General features: G+C 37.4%; 1 protein-coding gene across 4 annotated transcripts in view; it reads right to left on the bottom strand.

The window, feature by feature from the left end:
* Nucleotides 1-22671, bottom strand: part of EPM2A (EPM2A glucan phosphatase, laforin) — a 105762-nt gene that overhangs the window by 63232 nt on the left and 19859 nt on the right. For 2 of the 4 annotated variants that reach the window (XM_044247131.1, XM_044247132.1), the window contains exon 2: nt 1447-1621. In XM_044247131.1, coding sequence (XP_044103066.1) covers nt 1447-1621 — 175 coding nt within the window. Of the gene's footprint in view, nt 1-1446; nt 1622-22671 lie in introns of those variants that run through there. The other 2 variants (XM_044247133.1, XM_044247134.1) reach the window with 2 other exon arrangements.

Raw genomic sequence — 22671 nt, 5'->3', positions numbered from 1 at the left:
TCCAGACATCAAATTGATTTCCTTTCTGCAATCTAACCTACATTTCAAATATATTACATCTACAATAGAATATCATCTCAATCCATACTCCAAACTGCTCATCTCCTTGTCTTCCTGTCTCAAAAAAGAGAACACCATTAATCCAATTGCTCAGGCTACAAAATCACGGCTCATGCTGAACTCCTCTTCCTCATATTCTACCTTGAATCCATCAGCAAGGTCAACGTCTAGCATGGATTTACAAGAATGGTATGTCCAAGAAGAACATGAATTCCCTAACACTACAAAGGAGTTGCATCCTCTCTCCTACCATTCACTGCCCTGTTTGTACTAATAACATCTCTCATTCAAAGCAATGCAGTTTTTAATTACATGAGAATGCCTCTCTTTGTCCATGGCATAAACACTGCACATTCTACAGTAAATGATACTCACATGCTATTTCAAATGTTGAGAGTATTGGTTTCCATTCTCAAATTATCAAACTATAAAAAACTTAATTTACTAAATTAATTATAAATTCTATAAACCTTGAAAATGTGAAAGTAATGCAAAACAGGAGGTAACAGGTTGAAGTAGATGTGGAGGAAAATATGAAGACAATAAATATCTGACTTAGTAGGAAATCAAGAAACACTGTCAAAAATGAATAGGTCAAGAAATAGAATTTTTATGAAATTAAATAAAAAAAATTTTTTTAATGAACTGGCAGGAAGTGGGAGTTGGGAAAGAAGGCAAGTCTAAGTGAAATTAATATCTCATGCCACAGACGGGAAACAATAGCGATTTTTAAATTGATACATTACCAAATAAAGGGTATGGATATTATTTAAGACTTGAAATTAAACTCCAGAAAAACTAACCATAAAATCATTGGAAATAATTACTTCCGATGCGTGGTAATGAAGGTGAGTGTACTGAACCTTGCTTTTCAGTTAACATCCTCGTCAGTGTTTGAATTTTTATTATGGCACATATTGCTGGCATAGCAATTATATAAACAAATAAAAATAAATATATTACTAAATAACAGAGCAAATGATCACATCTAAGCTAGTTTTATGTCTACATTTTCACACATTTACCTCCATAAAAATTTATAAAGAGACACCAGTTTTTGCTTCAGTGTTGTTCAGTAGCCTAAGAGATAAACGTTGACCTAGGAACCACTATGAAAGTACAAAGACTGGCTAAATACAATCTGGTCAAAATATGTAGATGCCAGAGAGTATAATTAATAAAAGAATTTTATACAAAGGATCCTTCACATTTAGAACCAGAAAAGCTCACACAGTGATTCACTATAATTCATCTCCTTAAAGTACTGCAGGCCTATATGCCCCTCCAAAGGGAGATACTGCTGTTTTCAACACAGTTAACACTTCCATTGTCCTAATACTACCTCGTGTCCTATTTCTATGCTTATAAACATGGCACTATTTTTACCTTGAATAATGCATGGCTTGGTGGCCTGCAATATTAAAATAGAAGTCTGTGGTGTGCTTCATCTCATTGGTGTGCCCAGTGGCCTCAATCCAGTGTCCTATTGGGAGACAATAAACACCATCCACCAAGTTGTTTTCATTATAGGTACAGCAACGGTCATGGTGAGGTCCATTGCCTGGAACAAGAAGAAATGACAAACAGAGCAATTAAATCAATGTTTTGCTTAAACACCCACAGAGTAGCTGATGCAAAATTAATAATAAGAAGAAAATAAATACAAAGCTTCTTAATCCACACATTTCAGTATGAACAAAAATAGACTAGAGGGGAAAAACAGAAGAAATTTGTAATTACATATGAATTTCATAGAGTTCTGTGCTCCCTTTGAATACATGCTTATTACCAAGAGCATACTAACTCTCAGAATTTAATGGTACCTCTCAGTGCCCTAACTACCTGTTTTGAGTCATTTTGCAGCCTTTTTTTTCTTTTTGGTATGAAAATTCATAACTAAAATCAGTAATAAAAAAGAATCAGTAATAAAATGTTTTAGTACCAGCTCAAATAACAAATGAATTTTTAAAATAAATACATTAATAAATAATAAAACAAATGATCACATCCAAACTGGTCTGCATGTAAATCAGTGGTTAGTACTATTTTCAGATGGGAAATTGTCACAAAGATTAGCTATGTTGCCCAAGGTCACAAAACTAGTAAATGCCAAGCTAGTAGCAAACTGATACCCCTAGATCCCCATCTTTCGGGCACCTGATACCTTCATGTTGTTTTCTGCCTGCTTCACAACCACCAGCACACACCATCCTCCCTCCATGGAGTGAACCAAAAGAGACAGAGAAGGAAGAACATGTCTCTGAAAACACTATTTGCCTACATCACATTCTGCCGAGTATCCACTACACTAGTAAACAGATCCTTTACTTCTATGAAATTATAATTCATACATTATTTCTATTTGCCCTTCTTATGTGACCACCTCATTTCAAATCATTCCTTTCCTTAAACTACCTAATTTTCATATACTGTCTTTAAAACAAAAAAAGTATAAGCAAAATAAAAATAGGAATAAGTCACATTTGTTACAAACATAAAAATCAGACTCATTTGTTCCTTGATCTATCTTATAGAATATTTTACCTAAAGTTATTTGGCATAAAATCTCAAAAACAAAAAAATCTTTAAGTCATTGGGCCATTCTTTAGGATGTAACTCCCTTGCATCAAGCAGGAGGTACAAGATGGTTCCCTTAATAAATCATCACTGACCCTCCTAGATCAGACTTCTCTTTTTCTCTTGATGGCTACAAGGCACTACACCAAGTGGTCCTTTACCCTTGATATATTAAATATCAATGATGATGAAAACCAAACTGTACTAGCAACCCCACTTCTAGAAACATATCAAATAGAAATATAACAAGAATAAAAGAGATACATAGAGATGCATGTGTGAATAATACTCTTTTAATAGCACATACTCTAAACTATATAAGTTCATCTATTCATTTTTCCACAAATACTTATTAAATGTCAAAAACATGATCTACACTACACTGTGCTGTCATGTTAAGGATTTTGGTATTTTCCATAGGAACAACAAAAAAATGAAATATTTTAAGTAGGCAGGTAACATCACCAAGTTTTATTTTAAAAGTATCTCTCTGGTTACAGAGTAAAAATATAATTCAAATGCAATGAGATTAAAGCAAAAAGTCCATTTAAGAAACTACTGCTCTAGCCCAGACAGGAGATGATGAAAGCCTGGAGGTAGAAGTGGAAAAGAGTGGGCAGATTCAGGAAGGAAAAACCACAGGACATGGTAATTAACTGGATATGGAAGGTGAAGGATAAAGGGAAGAAACAATGACTCTAGGCTTCTGGCAAATGTAACTCAATATATGGTGGTATCAGTCACTAAGATGTGAAATCTATAATACATTGGACGGGAAGATTATTAGTCTAGTTTTTGGACTTGAAGTGCCATTTAGATACAAAAAAAAGAGATATTAAGTACAGAGTCGGCATTATCAGTTTGACTTCAGACCAGAGATCTGAAGTAGAAAAACGAATTTATGAGTCATCTAAGTATAAATGGCAATTGAGGCAAGGCTATATAGATGAGTCACAATGAAAAATAATAGTGATATAGAAAAAAAGGTTTCTAGAACCAAGTCTGAAAGCATCCCAATATTTGATACCTGGACAAAGAAGGATGAGCTTACAAAGAACACATAGCATGCAAGAGATAGGGAGTGCAAGCAAGAAGAGGAGCAGAAAATGAGGGGGAGAGAGAGAGAAACCTAAGCAGACTCCATGCTGAGCACCGAGCCTGATGGGGTGGGGCGGGGGGGGGGGGTTGATCTCACAACCTGAGATCATGACCTGAGACAAAACCAAAAATTAGACACTTAACGGACTGAGCCACCCAGGTGCCCCAAGACTTACAACAATTTAAATGTTACAACTTAAATAAATACATTACTGAGGAGTTCAAATAGACATAAATGACAATGTTCAAGAAAAACTATTTACATAACATCAACTTCCTAAGAATTCGTCATTCCTAGAATTAGTTTTTTGAATTACTCATTTTTACACATACATGTTTTAGGAGAAGTAACAAAACACTTCCATTTCTTTCAGCAAGGGAAGTGTCAGTGGAGGCCAAATGGAGAACTGGAACTCCCACCCCACTCAGTAGTAATAAAGTCAATCCCTTCAGTTGTCAATGGGTGGGGAACCTGGGTAATGAGGTATCCCCACCCTCCTACTGGGGCAGTGTTAGGGGAATCCAGTTAAATCAGAAGATTTGAATAAGATCCAGGGACACATTATATAATACTCAACATGTTCAGGTTTCAAATCCTTATATCAAAAATCACAAAGATCTCAAACTGAATAAAAATTAAAAATGCTCCCAAGATGCCAACATCAAGATGACAGAGATGTTATAATCATCTGGAAAAGATATTTTAAAAAATGGGACGCCTGGGTGGCGCAGTTGGTTGGACGACTGCCTTCGGCTCAGGGCGTGATCCTGGAGTCCCGGGATCGAGTCCCACATCAGGCTCCCAGCTCCATGGGGAGTCTGCTTCGCTCTCTGACCTTCTCCTCGCTCATTCTCTCTCTCATTGTCTCTCTCTCTCAAATAAAAAAAAAAAAAAAAAATTTAAAAAAATGAACCAAGTGTATGATGTCTGGAAGAAACTTAATTCAAATTATAGGCAGGTACAAAGTAAAAGTGTAGAAAAAGATACACCATGCAAATATTAATCAAAAGAAAGAACAGGTGGTTATGTTAATATCATATAAAGTAGAATCTTCAGAGCAAAGATTACTAGAAATAGAAAGGGAAATTATATGATGCTTAAAATATTAATCTATCAAGAAGCTGTAAGAATTCTAAATGTGTACATAACAAAAAACTGAGCTGCAAATATATGAAACTAAAAACTAAGACAGCTAAATGGAGAAAAGACAAGTCTAGAATCATAGTTGGAAATTTAAACACCTCTTTCTCAAAAACTGATAGAACAACTAGACAAAAAATCAGCAAAGAATAAAATAACTCAACATCAACATCAACCAATGGAATCTAGTTGACAATTACAGAACACATTACCCAACAATAGCCGAATGCACATTTTCAAGTGTGCACAGAACATATACCAAGCTAAATCATATCCTGGACCATAAGACAATATCAAAACATTAAAATTAAATCACAGAAAGTGTTTTCTCTAACTTCAAAGGAATCAAATTAGAAATCAATAACAGATAATGGGAAAATTTTCAAACACTTGAAACTAATATACATATTACTAAATAATCTATGGGTCAAAAACGAAGTCTCAAAGTTATTAAAAATACATTGCAATGAATGAAAATCAAAATAATATGTATCAAAATATGTGGGACACAGCTAAAGCAGTGCTGTGAGGGAAATTTATAGCATTTAATACATACAATAAAAATAGGAAAGTTTTATATCAATCTAATCTCCACTTCAAGAAATTAGAAAAAGGAAAGCAAAATAAATCCAAAGCAAAAAGAAGGAATAAAGAATGAAAATGAATGAAATTAAAAACAAAAACATTAGAGAAAATCAAGAAACAAAGAGCTGGGTTTTTTAAAAGATCATTAAAACTGGCAAACCTCTAACAAGACTGGCAAAGAAAAGTGAGAAAAGGCAGTTGTTAGAAGTAATATGGAAAGATCCTGTGTAGCTTTCTATATTACTTCTAACAACTCCACGTGAATATACAATTACCTCAAAATAATAAGTTTAATAAACAAAACTTGGGTGCTTGTTATGTTTTGCTTTTTCCAAATAGACTGGAAATTTTTTAAGCTTCTAATTCACTATCTATTCCATAAGACTGGCCTAAGAGTACAATATATATAACACAGTGATCATTTATGCCTAGGAGCTCAGTTAACATTTCCTGGTCTCATCTACTTTATAAAAGGGCCAGCTGGCTAGGCTGTGAGAAGCCCAGATATGAACCTTCAACTCTATGGTCAAATAATCTTCAAAAAAGCAGGAAAAAATATACAGTGAAAAAAAAGACAGCCTCTTTAATAAATGGTGCTGGGAAAATTGGACAGCTATGTGTAGAAGAATGAAACCCAACCATTCTCTTACACCATACACAAAGATAAGCTCGAAATGGATAAAAGACCTCAACGTGAGACAGGAATCCATCAGAATCATGGAGGAGAACATAGGCAGTAACCTCTTTGATAGCAGCCACAGCAACTTCTTTCAAGATATGTCTCCAAAGGCAAAGGAAACAAAAGTGAAAATGAACTTTTGGGACTTCACTAAGATCAAAAGTTTCTGCATAGCAAAGGAAAAAGTCAACAGAACAAAGAGGCAACACACGGAATGAGAGAAGATATTTGCAAACGACACTAGAGACAAAGGGCTAATATCCAAGATCTATGAAGAACTCCACAAACTTGGGGCACCTGGGTGGCTGAGTGGGTTAAGCCTCTGCCTTCGGCTCAGGTCATGATCTCAGAGTCCTGTAATCAAGCCCCGCATCAGGCTCTCTGCTCTGCAGGCAGCCTGCTTCCCCCCCTCTCCACCCGCTCTGACTGACTCTCTGCCTACTTGTGATCTCTGTCAAAGAAATAAATAAAATCTTAAAAAAAAAAAAAAAGAACTCCTCAAACTCAACACACACAAAATAGATAATCATGTCAAAAAATGGGCAGAAGACATGAACAGACACTTCTCCAATGAAGACATACAAATGGCTATCAGACACATGAAAAAATGTTCATCATCAGTAGCCATCAGGGAGACTCAAATCAAAACCACATTGAGATACTACCTTACACCAGTTAGAATGGCCAAAATTAACAAGACAGGAAACAACAAGTGTTGGAAAAGATGTGGAGAATGGGAAATCCTCTTACACTGTTGGTAGGAATGCAAGTTGGTGCAGCCACTTTGGAAAACAGTGTAGAGATTCTTTAAGAAATTAAAAATAGAGCTACCCTATGACCCTACAATTGCACTACTGGATATTTACCCCAAAGATACAGGTGTAGTGAAAAGAAGAGCCATTTATACCCAATGTTCATAGAAGCAATGGCCATAGTTGCCAAACAGTGGAAAGAACCAAGATGTCCTTCAATGACAAATGGATAGAGAAGATATGGTCCGTATATACAATGGAGTATTATGCCTCCATCCGAAAGGATAAATACCCAACTTTTGTATCAACATGGATGGGATTGGAGGAGATTACGCTGAGTGAAATAAGTTAAGCAGAGAAAGTCAATTATCTTATGGTTTCACTTACTTGTGAAGCATAAGGAATAACCTGGAGGACATTAGGAGAAGAAAAGGAAAAGTGAATTGTGGCAAATTGGAGGGGGAGATGAACCATGAGAGACTGTGGACTCTGAGAAACAAACTGAGGTTTTGGAGGGGAGAGGGTGGAGGGTTGGGTGAGCCTAGTGGTGGGTATTATGGAGGGCACACATTGCATGGAGCACTGGGTGTGGTGCATAAACAATGAATTTTGGAACACCGAAAAAAAAATAAAGTTTAATTAAATAATTAAAAAAAGAAGGTTAAAGGAGTAACTTTGTGGCAGGGGAATAGGTGGGGGAGGAGAGGAGGTGGAAGTGAATTATCTGTCCAGATTGGAGCTGGCCATTGTCAATTATTCATTAGCATTAATTTAAAATAAATAAACATCTCACTAAGGTAGAACAAACTAATCTGTTATTGGCAGAAAAGTGGAAATGGATTGATTTAACTAACAATAAACACCTCTTTCCATAGACCAAATTTGGCCATCATGTTATTTGTTCATCAAGGCAATATAGGTAAGTTAAAATAAAGTGTATAAATGTCAAGGAATAAGAGGCCTGCTTCCTGACACTCAAAAAAAAAAAAAAAACATAAACAAAAAAAAAACAAAGAAGTAAGAAGCCTCAGAATTTAAAATCTTAACCAATACATTATTTCAAATAGTTCTACAAGTTTGAAAGTTCAGGTTAAAACAAGTATATTTTTTACAAAATCAGGAATATTTTTTAAAATTTTATTTTATTTCAATGTTCCAAAATTCATTGTTTATGCACCACACCCAGTGCTCTATGCAATTTATGCCCTCCTTAATACCCACCACCAGGCTTACCCTACCGCTCCAACCTCTCTCCCCTCCAAAATCCTCAGTTTGTTTCTCAGAAGTTTTCAAGTTATATTGCATAAGCAAAATCTATTGGATAGTGTAGTCCACTTAAAATTAAAATTCTTATTATTATTCATGATATTTTATTTGAATCAATCCTCTTTGGAGTTTAATTAGTTTGAACTTTTTTTTCTAGCACATGAACATTAAATCTGAACCTAACACATTAATCTCTAATTTTAGCTAGTAATTCACCCAAATCAAATTTCTCATGCCCCATCTATTACTACCTCAGAAGCTACTGGTGCATTAACTTGTACAAACATGGTATAATCATTATCAACTCTTTGGCATTTTGATATTCTGTTCCAGTGGGAAAAAGCAAACTAAGGGGTACCTGGGTGGCTCAGTGGGTTAAAGCCTCTGCCTTTGGCTTGGGTCATGATCCCAGGGTCCTGTGATGGAGCCCTACATCAGGCTATCTGCTCAGCAGGGAGCCTGCTTCCCTTCCTCTCTCTCTGCCTGCCTCTCTGCCTACTTGTGATCTATGTCTGTCAAATAAATAAATAAAATCTTCTTAAAAAATAAAATAAAACATAGAAAAATTCTTTTTGCTGAACCAACTGCCTTTCTTAAAGAGTGGATCCTGTTTGAGTTGAGCACTTCGATAAATTGCAATATGTAATGGTAGAAAAAAAGCTGGGTTTGGGGCTGGGGATGGGAGACAGCTGAACTGCTTTGTAGACTAGGGGACTAAGATGCAATCAAGGAAGGAGAGGATGGGGGAAAAGGATACTGAGATTCAGAAGAAGGAAAGGTAAGAAGGAGAAAGAGGAAAGAGAAGAGAGGATTCAGGTAGTAATAAACTACAAAAGGTAAAGCAGATAATCAAAACAAGCTGGTCAGGAGAACAACAAAGAGCAGGTAAAGGCAAGCATTTCAATATTTAATTTGCGTTGTCTGTCCTTCTGTTATTTCCTCTTTCCTCTTCACCAACTGCCAATATAACCCACTACACTCACACATATTTCTTGTATGGAGAGAGAGAAGACATTCCACTAATAAAAATTTATTTAAAAACCAGATTCCTTGCCTATGTTAACTTGATGTAGAACAAGCAGAGCAGAAGCAAGAAAGCAAAGTCAAGGACGACCATGAGGATGTAAACCTTGGTTGCTTACACAGGCATCTTAGAGATGTTCCAATCTCCCAAATCTACAGGAATAGAGACTAATTACATATATATAGTAGTATTCACATATATATGAATACATACATATGTGTGTATTCTACACACACACAACAGAATGAAGTGTTAAGAAATAAAGCAATGAGCTCTAATAAGAAAATAACCAATGCAAGACTTACATAGAACATTTTCATTTAAAAGATTTTTATCTTATTTCATTAAAGAAATGCACAAATCTTAATTGAAAAATGTAAGTAGACAACACTTTCTGCTAATGGTAAAAACAATGTTATTTGGCTAATGAAAACTAGGAAATCCTTGACCACACGAGGATATGAAGGAAATTCTATACTAACTCAGACAGGTGGACAAAGCCCCATTCCTGTGTAACAGTACTGCACTAAGATAGGTTTATATAGTTAAGAGTGTCATGGCCACAGTTGGAGCTGAAATAACTCCTAAGAAAAATCCAGTACAAAGTAACCCAACAAATTTGAGAAGAGCTTTGAGGGATTTGGTTAAAAATAATAGTAACTACAAACACAAATAGGTGGCCCACTTAGCAATGACAAAAACAGGAATTAGACTTCGAGATAACAAGGATTTTCTATGGTAGATATGAAAATATTACTTGAGAAGGAGGATAGAGTTTGGAGCAACCAGAGAGAAAACATCAAATGTGACAAGGTGATTAATAATGAACCAAACACCTGGCTCAGGTGTGTGTATGTGTATGTATGTGCAAGTGCATGTGTATGCACTTGTATATATATGCGTGCACATTGTGTGACTGTCTTTCCAAGTAGACTTATTGATAAATGGTGATTGTTATTTTTATGGCAAATAAGTTGAAATGTGGGATACATAAACATCATCTCTTCAGAACATCTAGACATAGAAACTTATCTCTTTTAGTCAAAAATGAGCCACTCAGCCTAAGACAATTACTTGATGGAATTCCAAGTCAGTAGGCTAATACCTTTGTACATAATAGGTCTGGCCTTTTTTGTTCTCATTAATAACTTAAGACCATTCAAATTCTATGAGAATGCTTCAAATTCTATGAAATGATCAACAAAAGTCCTTGAGTTGTTTGGTAGGTAGGTATGATGTGTTGGTCTTCTCAAAGGTGAGCTTGTTGTGTGCAGCAGGAATGATTAATAAAGCTTAACCCTGGACCCACTCTTGGCCAAGCCTCCAGAGGAGATCTTTTAAGTAAAACTCCTAGAATAATCTTGATCGGTTCCAGCTAAGAATTTTAAGAGGAAAAAAAAAAAATCAATGGCTGCCAACCATACAGAAAATATTAGAAGTGGAAATCAGGGGAAATTCCCAAGATTACAGAAAAGATATGGGGAAAATGGAAGCTTATATTAAGTTAGGCTAAAAACATATAAGAGAAGGAAAAAAAGAACAGAAGAAGAAAAATTCAATAGTTCTTTTTTCTTAAAAGATTTACTAATATGTAATATCTTCATTGTTATGAACTAACTTATGTTTCCCCCAAATTTATACATCGAAGCTCTAAATCCCAATGTGGATTATACCTAGAAATAAGGCCTTTAGGGAGGTAAAATCAGAAGGGTGAGGCCCTAATCCAGTAAGACTGGTGTCGACAAAAAGGGGAAGGGACACCAGAGCTCTCTCCAAGCAGGCCAGGATGAAAAACTGCATGAAGACATAGTGAGAAGGCAGCCATCGGCAAGCCTGAAAGACTTCTCACCAGAAAACAAAGCTGATGGCTCTCTGATCTGGGACGCCCTACTTCTAGAACTGTGCGAAAATAAATGTTTGTCATAGGTCACCAGTCTATAATATTTTGCTGTAGCAGCCCAAGCAGACTAATGTGATCATATATACATGAAATATTCTAGAGTTTAATTCAGCTCACATTCAAGTATTACTGAGAACATATGTACCTGTGCCGTGGTAGAGGGAGGTTGACAAATGAAATTTAAAACACTATTCCCACCATGAATGAACCCGTTTTCATTAGACAAAGGTTACATATAGCAATCAGTGAATGAAAGAAAGCTGCTTTAAATGATGAAAATAACTGTAAAACCATACGATAAAATACTAACACATAAACAGAATATTCAAGAATGGGAAATAGGCTTCCTTTCCGATGCCATTTTCAACATATGGTGACTGATATTGTGTTGAAATGTACTGTGAGGAGCAACTGGCTCACTAGGAAAGAAAACGAGGATAGATTTATAATGTGTCCATGGATGTAGAAGACTGAAAACCAAGGATGGCAGGATCAGTGTGAGCCACAGTTTCCAAGACAGCCTGTGACGAAGCTGACAGCTCTCAAGGTGCGACTGACAACAGGGTATGCTAATACATAACAGAGGGCACAGCAACGTATGAATAAGTAGGATTTAAAGCAGGAAATAGGTAACAGCAACAAATCTGTCTGTTCCAGTAGGTAGAGTGACAACCAAATATAGAGTCATTGTGGGTTCATATTACTTACCAAATTCTAAAGCAAGCACTGTAAAACAACTGACTTGCAAAACCAGAGAATCGAGTTACTAATTCTTTTTTTTTTTTTAAGATTTTATTTATTTGACAGAGAGAGAGAAAATCACAAGCAGGCAGAGAGGCAGGCAGAGAGAGAGAGAGGGGAGGAAGCAGGCTCCCTGCGGAGCAGAGAGCCAGATGCGGGGCTCGATCCCAGGACCCTGGGATCATGACCTGAGCCGAAGGCAGAGGCTTTAACCCACTGAGCCACCCAGGTGCCCCTCAAGTTACTAATTCTTTAGCCATTATTTAAGAAGTCAGATTTTTTTTTTTAATGTGGAAGATTCATATTAACTAGTGATTCATGATGATACCCACATCTCAAAATGGTAGACATCTCAGAGATTGAAGCTTTACTTGAAAAGGATCCAAAACAATGGCATAACCAGAAAATTATACTTACATTTAAAATTAAATAGAGGGAACCAGGGTGGCTCAGTTGGTTAAGGGACTGCTTTTGGCTCAGGTCATGATCCTGGAGTCCTGTAATCAAGTCCCACATCAGGCTTCGCAGGCTCTGCAAGGAGCCTGTTTCTCCCTCTCTGTCTGCCTGCCACTCCCCCCCCACCCCCAGCCCTGTGCGTGTTCGCTCACTCTCTCTCTGTCAAAAAAATAAACAAAATCTTCAAAAATAAGTAAATACAATTAAATACAATAACAGAGCTCTCCTTATACAATTTTTAGAGAAAATCTGAAACTCAGATTGTTCTTACTGGGCTTGACTCAAAGCACCAGACTGAATTATTAATAATTCATTCAATATGATGATAGTCAACAGCAAAGCCAAAAGGTCTGACCACCTGATTTGAAGGGATCAAATCTTTTTTTGTAGCTAACTATGCCATGACTCAAGGGATTAAACAAGAAGATCGGCATATTAAGATGCTTCATCTCTGCATAATTGGATGTATTTGCTGGATACTGCATTTCCTTTCTATGTCACATGCAGAGATATTTATTCATGTGCTTAATAAATTTTTGTTTAATTGCTCTAATAATTTTTAATGTTGATTTTCCCACTGTCATTTAAACAATTTTTATGGTAGTGTCTAGACTTTTGCTGTTTTATATGGGCAGGTCAATTTTTCTCTCCATAGCACTCTCCAAATTGACTAGAAATTACACTGTGTTTCATCATCTGAACACAAATCCAAGTCACACTCTAAAAATAGATAAAGCATCTATATTAATAGTAGACTCACTATATGAAGAAAATGCTTCCAGTCAGATTTCACTACTTCATTTTTCATACCTTCACGCCCACTACAAAAGCTCCCATGTCACCCATCTTTGTGTACGTTAAGCCAAACAATGCAGAGGCAGAAGGTGATAACTTTCCCTAGCCGCCGTATCACAAGAGTGTGGACATTTAGATGCGGAGAACACAAAATAATCCTATTCATCCCAGGAACTCTGAAGAAGGTTGAGGATTATTTGCCTTTTAATCCCTTCCTAACCAGAAAGACACACATTTTGGCAGTTTCATAGTAAGCAAATATTTTGGCATAAAATCTCTCTTCGATTAAGATTTTCTAGAATGTGAAACAAATGGTTTAATAAAACATTCCCTTGAACTGACCTAGTTCTGAAGTGAAAACCATCTCTAATGGCTTTTTGACTTGGTTTCTTCCACAGCACAAATATTTTATGATATGATAGAGTTGATGCAAACATCATGCAGGCGCTACTCTAGTAACTGGGGAAAAAACCAGAAATGCATAGCTAATTGAAATAGAGAACAGAGTGGTCAGATATCATTTTTAAAAACTAAATTGTTTCTGAAACTGAAAAGCCATATTGTTTTCAACCCTTTTAATGAGACACTATAGGCTGAAAAAAATAAAAGAGGCTCAATCAGAAAGATTATCTATAGGTTACCAAAGCCACAAACTACATCTGTACAAGAAAAAGCTGAAGCAGGATTTTGTTTGTCTCAGGACTTTTTCTGATGCAAGCAACACAAAACCTGACCAACAGTGAGTTCAACGAATACAGGTCTATCTGTCACATAACCAGAAGTATCAAGCCAGGCAGCCCAGAACTGATGTAATACCAAGTGCTTTCCCAATGTCCACTTTGCCATCCTTCACACATTGACCTTGTTGTCACACTTGTCATCTCCTGTTCAAAGGGTGACTCTAGGCATCATATTTGGACACTCCACTTCCTAGACACAAAAAAGGACAACGAATCTCTGTTCCTCTTCATGAGAAAAGTGACAACTTTCCTGGGAACCTAACCTAGAGGACTTCTAACAGCTCATTAGCCAGAATTAGGTGACACAGCTATCCTTAGACCAAGCGCTAGCCTGGGGGAATAGAGCATCACACAGATTAAAGCAATAATGACCCATCTCCAGTGCTACCACAACAAATCAGGATTCTGTTAGACAAGGAAAGTGAGGGGGAAATAAATGCTAATTAGGCCACTGAAGGTGATTATGATGGGTCTGAGCATGTCATCTTTCTCCAGTAAACCATTTCAGAGGAAAAACCATATGCTTTAGGTTTCAAGGCTCTACTTGATTTCATTCAAAAGTTCTCAATGCACTAAATGTGAATTGTAAAGTACTTTTAAGTAAATCAACAATAAAACAAAAAGCATTTTTAAACATTTTTATTTACTTTTTTATTTATAGAGAGAGAAAAAAAAAAAAACCACAAAGGGGGGGGGAGGTGTGACAGCAGATGGAGAAGCAGGCTCCCTGCTGAGAAAAGAGTCAGATGCAGGACTTGATCACAGGACTCTGGGATCATGACCTGAGATGAAGGCAGATGCTTAACCAACTGAACCACCCAGGTGCCCCTAAAAGCATTTTTTAAGACACATATTTATTTATTTTAGAGAGAGAGAGCATGCGTGCAGGTGTGGGGAGGGGCAGTGGGAAAGGTTGAGAAACCCAAGGGACTCCCCTCTGAGCACAGAGCCCAGCTCAGGCTTGATCTCTTCACCCTGAGATCATGAGCACAGCCAAAACGGAAGAGTCAGATGCTTAATCAACTGAGCCACCCAGGTGCCCCAAAACCAAAAGCATTTTAATGTACTTTACACTCTTGAAAATTGCTGAAAATGCAGAGAGAGAACAGATTATTCATCTAGTCTCTGGTATGTTTGGTTTGTAGAACCTCTTCACTGTTCAGAAAATCTCCTCCTTCCATTTCTAGCCATAAACCTCCCCCATGCCTCTACTTCCAGTTCTCCTGTGGACTGCCCTGCCATCATCTCTTAGAATCTTATCTTTCCCCTGACCAGACCTGTCCTCACCAAATATACCCTCCTTCAATATTTATTCTTCAGGGCACTACAATTTGACATCTGCCCTCAACATTCCCACAAAAAAACTTGAAATGAAGTTATCTCCTGTCAGATTCATTTTTCATCTTTCTTTACCTGCCTGTGGCATTTAAAGATTGTGGCCACTCTCGGTTAAATCTTTCCCCTGTTGGCTTCATAATACTCCCCCTCCCTTCCAGAAGGCAGTCTAGTAGAGCCATTAAACGTAGGGGCTCATGATCTAGACTGGGAGTCCATTCCAAGCTCTACTACTTACTATAAAAAGTAATGGTTAATTCATTTAAGCAATGTGTGCCTCCATTTCCGAAAAAGGAATCCTGGTACTATCTACTTCACAGGGTTGTAGAGAGGGAAGTCTATTAGAGAATCCCATTTAAAGGATTTAACCGAGGACCTACCACACCTGGTGTTCAATAAGAGCTCTTAACTACTATTATTCCTCTCTTATCTCTCTCCCTGTCCTTCCTGTCTGTTTGCAAACTGTACACTGACTTACAGGACAGGTATATCCCAAAATGAGCTCAAATTGTTTCAATAACAGCTTTGTTCAGACCTGTATGCTTCAAGACAAGACTGCAATAACAGTAACTCCACATGGGCTCATGTTCCAAAACAAGGTCCCTGATTTTTCTGGCAACTTCCCTACTTAAAAAATTCCGACCAATTTCCGCTCAAACCATACCAGCTTCTCTCTAAAACCAAAACTAATTGAAGCTCCCAAATCTTTTCACTTTGAATTGTTCTCAAGGCAAATTTTTCTAGTTCTCCATTTTTATATAATGCCTTATCGATACAAATGTAAGAGCTGATTTTTATTTTATTTTTGGTTTATTTCTATTTCGGGGCCCTCATATTTCGAATACTGCTTCTCTCAGACACAACCGCCACTATCTCTCCCAGTTATCCTTTTTTTTTTAAGATTTTATTCATTTATTTGACAGACAGAGATTACAAGTAGGCAGAAAGGCAGGCGGAGAGAGAGGAGGAAGCAGGCTCCCCGCTGAGCAGAGAGCCTGATGCGGGGCTCGATCCCACAACCCTGAGATCATGATGTGGGCTGAAGGCAGGGTCTTAACCTGCTGAGCCACCCAGGCACCCTCTCCCAGTTATCTCTTATCAGGAAATTTGATAAGCATGCTTCATAAATTACTGATAAAAAGACTTAGCAGGAAAGGATCTAGAATAAAGTGACTTGTAAAAAGCCACAGGCCCTCACCCTCATGTTCTACGGGTTCATCAATCTGGGCACATTAGGCTCAGTTATTCAACTTGCATGCATCCACCTAACTAATCTATCAGCCAGACGTCACTTTCTAATTTGTAAACAAAAACATTGGGTGATTTTTCTAAAATTCTTTACTGAAACCAAGATGTACTATTCTTCCATTTTTCCTCTTACCCAAATCAGTATTGTTATTTGATGAGGTTAAGAATTTTAAAGCAAATTTACAGCTACTTAAAAATATGTAATGATGGTGAAATATTAGGGTTCTTTTTTACTTTTTGTGGATCATAAGTGCCTTTGAGAATCAGTGCAAGGCTACAGATACTCTTATTCAAAAAAATAGTTTAAATGCTCATGCACCTGGGTGGCTCACTGGATTGGGTGTCTGCCTTCAGCTTGGGTCATGGTCTCAGAGTCCTGGGATTGAGCCCAACATCAGGCTCTGTACTCAGTGGGAAGTCTGCTTCTCCCTCTGTCCCTCATTCCACTCATGCTCTCTCTCTCAAATAAATAAAATCTTTAAAAAAAAAAAATGCTCACACACACAGTGCATACAGCTTATCATTATTATGTATACCAGGTAAAAGGGAATTGTGCTTTATAATTATGGCCACCAGAGAAAGAGATGAAATTTTCATTAACATATCAATTCAAGTTTAGAAAACCATCTTTTTTTTTTTTAAACTTATTCTTTTTTCCTCCTTGAAAACAGCAAAGACTTGGCACAAAATTAGAATTTGCTATCAAATGTCACCATTTAAAAATGAAGACTTCTCTATCTACATCAAGTCTTATAAACAGCCTAATTTTTTCAAAGCAGCTACTTTCCCTTATATAGAATGTAGTAATTTCGGTCACCTAAAAATCACATCAATGGTCTCCTTACAACTGAAAACTAGGATTCCATTATGTTGCTAAAAAAAATTTTTTTTTTTTTAAGGCTACAGGACAAGACGACTCTGATAGACCTAAGCTACCACTTACATTGAAGCCTCAATATCAACAGAAATCAGCAAGAAATCACTTCCCAAGCTTTATAAGGGTAACTTGTCTTATTTAACTCATCTTGTGGAATTAATTCTCTAAAAAACTCTGGCACAGTTAACTGATACGGAACCATGACAAAGTGAAACCATGACAAAGTGGTCCTCAAATATATCACAGACATCAAAGAATCAGCACAGACCACGGGGGGCGGGGGGCGACTCTCAGCAAGCCACAGAACAACGGAGCACAAAATCAGAACTTTTAAAAGTCTGCTCCACTGAGGGACATCGCTCCAGAGGCTAAACTGCGGTGAAGCCCCTGCGGGGTCATCGTGGCCCCAGGTCCCACGGGGTCACAGAAGGATCACAGGTGTCTGAGTGTTGCAGAGCTCACAGGTATTATAGCAGGGAGGCCGGCTACAGAGACAGAGCAGAGGAGTGAGCTCTCAACTCAGGGTTACCTTGAACCATAATCTGTGGCACATTCCACTGCTCTGTGAGTGGGGTCCCCACAAGATCCGGGGAGACACCCCCTGGAAGAGCTCAGGGATCTGTGGGGTTTGGAGACTCCAGGAGGAGCTGTGTGCCAGAGACAGAGATGCTTGGTCACAGGCTGGGTGAGCTCAGAACGCAGCTGGAGGCCAGGGAGACAGGAGTGATTGAGCTCTTTTCTCTGAGGGCGCACTGAGGAGTGGGGCCCCGAGCTCTTGGCTCCTCTGGGCTGGAGACTGGGAGGCCACCACTTTCATTCTCGTCCTCTGGAACTCTACGGAAAGCGCTCAGGGAACAAAAGATCCGGAAAGCGAACCGGAGCGGATTACTTAGCCTGGCCCCTGGTAAGGGCCGTGCAATTCTGCCTCAGGCAAAGACACTTGAGAATCACTACACCAGGCCCCTCCCCCAGAAGATCAACGAGAAACCCAGCCAAGACGAAGTTCACTTACCAAGGAGAACACTGGAATTCCAGAGGAGGAGAAAGCAAAGCATGGAATTCATGGCTTTCTCCCCATGATTCTTTAGTCTTGCAGTTAATTATTTTTTTTTTCCTTCTGCTAAATTTTTTTTTAACTTTTACCCTTTCCTCTTTTAACGTTTTTAACTAGTTTATCTTAACAATACCTTTCTTTTTTGAACCTTCATTATTATACTCATATTTTATCCTTCATTGTATCTAACTTTATTTTTTGTATACACATAGGGTTTTTTCTTCTAAAAAATGGGGGGTACAACTTCTTCTAATAGATCAAAATGTACCCTAAATCTAGCTCTGGGCTTGTTCTAGTCTCCAGCCCAGGCAAATTCTCTCCACTTTCTTTTCCTTTATTCTCCCAACCAACTTACTTTATCAACACCTTTGTTAGGAATTTTTTTTTAAAAATTTGTTTTCATCTTGATAGGCATATTCCATCCCTTCATTGTGTTTACCTTTATATATGTTTTTCATTTTTTAAAATTTTGGGAGGTAGTTTCTTCTAAGAGACCAAAATACTCCCAAAATTAAGTGGGTGACCCTATTCTAGTCACAGTCTAATATATATATATTTTTCTTTTTTGTATTTTTTCTGTATTTGTTTTCTTTTTTTAATTTTTTTTTTCCTGAACTTTTTACCCCTTTTCCCCCGACGATTTGGGGTCTCTTCTGATTTGGTTAAAGCACATTTTCCTGGGGTCTTTGCCACCCTTTTAGTATTTTATTTGCTACTTCATATATTCTTATCTGGACAAAATGACAAGGCAGAAAAACTCACCACATAAAAAAGAACAAGAGGCAGTACTGAAGACTAGGGACCTAATCAATATAGATATTGGTAATATGTCAGATCTAGAGCTCAGAATGAGGATTCTCAAGGTTCTAGCCAGACTCGAAAAAGGCATGGAAGATATTAGAGAAACTCTCTCCGGAGAGATAAAGGCCCTTTCTGGAGATATAAAAGAACTAAAATCTAACCAAGTTGAAATCCAAAAAGCTATTAATGAGATGCAATAAAAAATGAAGGCTCTTACTGCTAGGATAAATGAGGCAGAAGAAAGAATCAGTGATATAGAAAACCAAATGACAGAGAATAAAGAAGCTGAGCAAAAGAGAGACAAATACTGGACCATGAGGGGAGAATTTGAGAGATAAGTGACACCATAAGACGAAACAACATTAGAATAATTGGGATTCCAGAAGAAGAAGAAAGACAGAGGGGAGCAGAAGGTATATTAGAGAGAATTATTATAGAGAATTTCCCTAATATGGCAAAGGGAGCAAGCACCAATATCCAGGAGGTGCAGAGAACTCCCCTCAAAATCAATAAGAATAGGTTCACACCCCATCACCTAATAGTAAAATTTACAAGTCTTAGCGACAAAGAGAAAACCCTGAAAGCAGCCCGGGAAAAGAAGTTTGTAACATACAATGGTAAAAATATTAGATTGGCAGCAGACTTATCCACAGAGACCTTGCAGGCCAGAAAGAACTGGCATGATATATTCAGAGCACTAAACAAGAAAAACATGCAGCAAAGAATACTATATCCAGCTAGGCTATCATTGAAAATAGAAGGAGAGATCAAAAGCTTCCAGGACAAACAAAAACTGAAAGAATTTGCAAACACCAAACCAGCCCTACAGGAAATATTGAAAGGGGTCCTCTAGGCAAAGAGGAGCCTAAAAGTAGTAGATCAGAAAGGAACAGAGACAATATACAGTAACAGTCACCTTACAGGCAATACAGTGGCACTAAATTTATATCTCTCAATAGTTACCCTAAATGTTAATGGGCTAAATGCCCCAATCAAAAGACACAGGGTATCAGAATGAATAAAAAACAAAACCCACCAATACAAGAAACTCATTTGGGACCCAAAGACACCTCCAGATTTAAAGTGAGGGGGTAGAAAACAATATACCATGCTAATGGACATCAGAAGAAAGCTGGGGTAGCAATCCTTATATCAGATCAATTAGATTTTAAGCCAAAGACTATAATAAAAGATGAGGAAGAACACTATATCATACTCAAAGGGTCTATCCAACAAGAAGCTCTAACAATTTTAAATACCTACGCCCCTAACATGGGAGCAGCCAACTATATAAACCAATTAATAACAAAATCAAAGAACCACATCAACAATAATACAATAATACTAGGGGACTTTAACACTCCCCTCACTGAAATGGACAGATCATCCAAGCAAAAGATCAACAAGGAAATAAAGGCCTTAAATGACACACTGGACCAGATGCACATCACAGATATATTCAGAACATTCCATCCCAAAGCAACAGAATACACATTCTTCTCTAGTGCACATGGAACATTCTCCAGAATAGATCACATCCTGGGTCACAAATCAGGTCTCAACTGGTATCAAAAGTAGGGATCATTCCCTGCATATTTTCAGACCACAATGCTCTGAAGCTAGAACTCAATCACAAGAGGAAATTTGAAAGAACCCAAATACCTGGAGACTAAACAGGATCCTTCTAAAAATGAATGGGTCAACCAAAAATTAAAGAAGAATTGAAAAAATTCATAGAAACAAATGATAATGAAAACACAACGGTTCAAAATCTGTAGGACACAGCAAAGGCAGTCCTGAGAGGAAAATATATAGCAATACAAGCCTTTCTCAAGAAACAAGAAAGGTCTCAAATACACAACCTAACCCTACACCTAAAGGAACTGGAAAAAGAACAACAAAGAAAACCTAAACCCAGCAGAAGAGAAATCGTAAAGATCAGAGCAGAAATCAATGAAATAGAAACTAAAAAAACAACAGAACAAATCAACAACACTAGGAGCTGGTTCTTTGAAAGAATTAATAAGATTGATAAGCCCCTGGCCAAACTTATCAAAAAGAAAAGAGAAAGAACCCACATTAATAAAATCATGAATGAAAGAGGAGAGATCACAACCAACTCCAAAGAAATACAAACAATTATAAGAACATACTATGAGCTACTCTACGCCAACAAATTTGACAATCTCGAAGAAATAGATGCATTCCTAGAGACATATAAACTACCACAACTGAACCAGGAAGAAATAGAAAACCTGAAACCAGACCCATAACCAGTAAGGAGACTGAAACAGTCATCAAAAATCTCCCAACAAACAAGAGCCCAGGGCCAGACAGCTTCCCAGGGGAATTCTACCAAACATTTAAAGAAGAATTAATTCCTATTCTCCCGAAACTGTTCCAAAAAATAGAAATGGAAGGAAAACTTCCAAACTCATTTTATGAGGCCAGCATCACCTTGATCCCAAAACCAGACAAGGATCCCATCAAAAAAGAGAATTACAGACCAATATCCTTGATGAACACAGATGCGAAAATTCTCACCAAAATACTAGCCAATAGGATCCAATAGTACATTAAAAAGATTATTCACCACAACCAAGTGGGATTTATTCCAGGCTGCAATGTTGCTTCAACATCCGCAAATCAATCAATGTGATACAACACATCAATAAAAGAAAGAACAAGAACCATATGATACTCTCAATAGATGCTGAAAAAGCACTTAAAGTAGAGCATCCCCTCCTGATCAAAACTCTTCAAAGTGTAGGGATAGAGGGCACATACCTCAATATCATCAAAGCCATCTATGAAAAACCCACCGCAAATATCATTCTCAATGGAGAAAAACTGAAAGCTTTTCCGCTAAGGTCAGGAACACAGCAGGGATGTCCATTATCACCACTGCTATTCAACATAGTACTAGAAGTCCTAGCCTCAGCAATCAGACAACAAAAGAAAATTAAAGGCATCCAAATCGGCAAAGAAGAAGTCAAACTATCACTCTTCGCAGATGATATGATACTATATGTGGAAAACCCAAAAGACTCCACTCCAAAACTGCTAGAACTTGTGCAGGAATTCAGTAAAGTGTCAGGATATAAAATCAATGCACAGAAATCATTTGCATTTCTTTACACCAACAGCAAGACAGAAGAAAGAGAAATTAAGGAGTCAATCCCATTTACAATTGCACCACAAACCATAAGATACCTGGGAATAAACCTAACCAAAGAGGCAAAGAATCTACACTCAGAAAACTATAAAGTACTCATGAAAGAAATTAAGGAAGACACAAAGAAATGGAAAAATGTTACCTGCTCCTGGATTAGAAGAACAAATATTGTGAAAATGTCTATGTTTCCTAAAGCAATCTACACATTTAATGCATCCCCTATCAAAATCCCATCCATTTTTTTCAAAGAAATGGAACAAATAATTCTAAAATTTATATGGAACCAGAAAAGACCTCAAATAGCCAAAGGAATTTTGAAAAAGAAAGCCGAACTTGGTGGCATCACAATTCTGGACTTCAAGCTCTA

This window comes from Neovison vison, chromosome 1, assembly GCF_020171115.1.
Source record: "Neovison vison isolate M4711 chromosome 1, ASM_NN_V1, whole genome shotgun sequence".
In the NCBI taxonomy this organism is placed as follows: domain Eukaryota; kingdom Metazoa; phylum Chordata; class Mammalia; order Carnivora; family Mustelidae; genus Neogale; species Neogale vison.
Note: the sequence above shows the minus strand (reverse complement) of the source record. Positions and strands in the feature narration are given on the sequence as shown.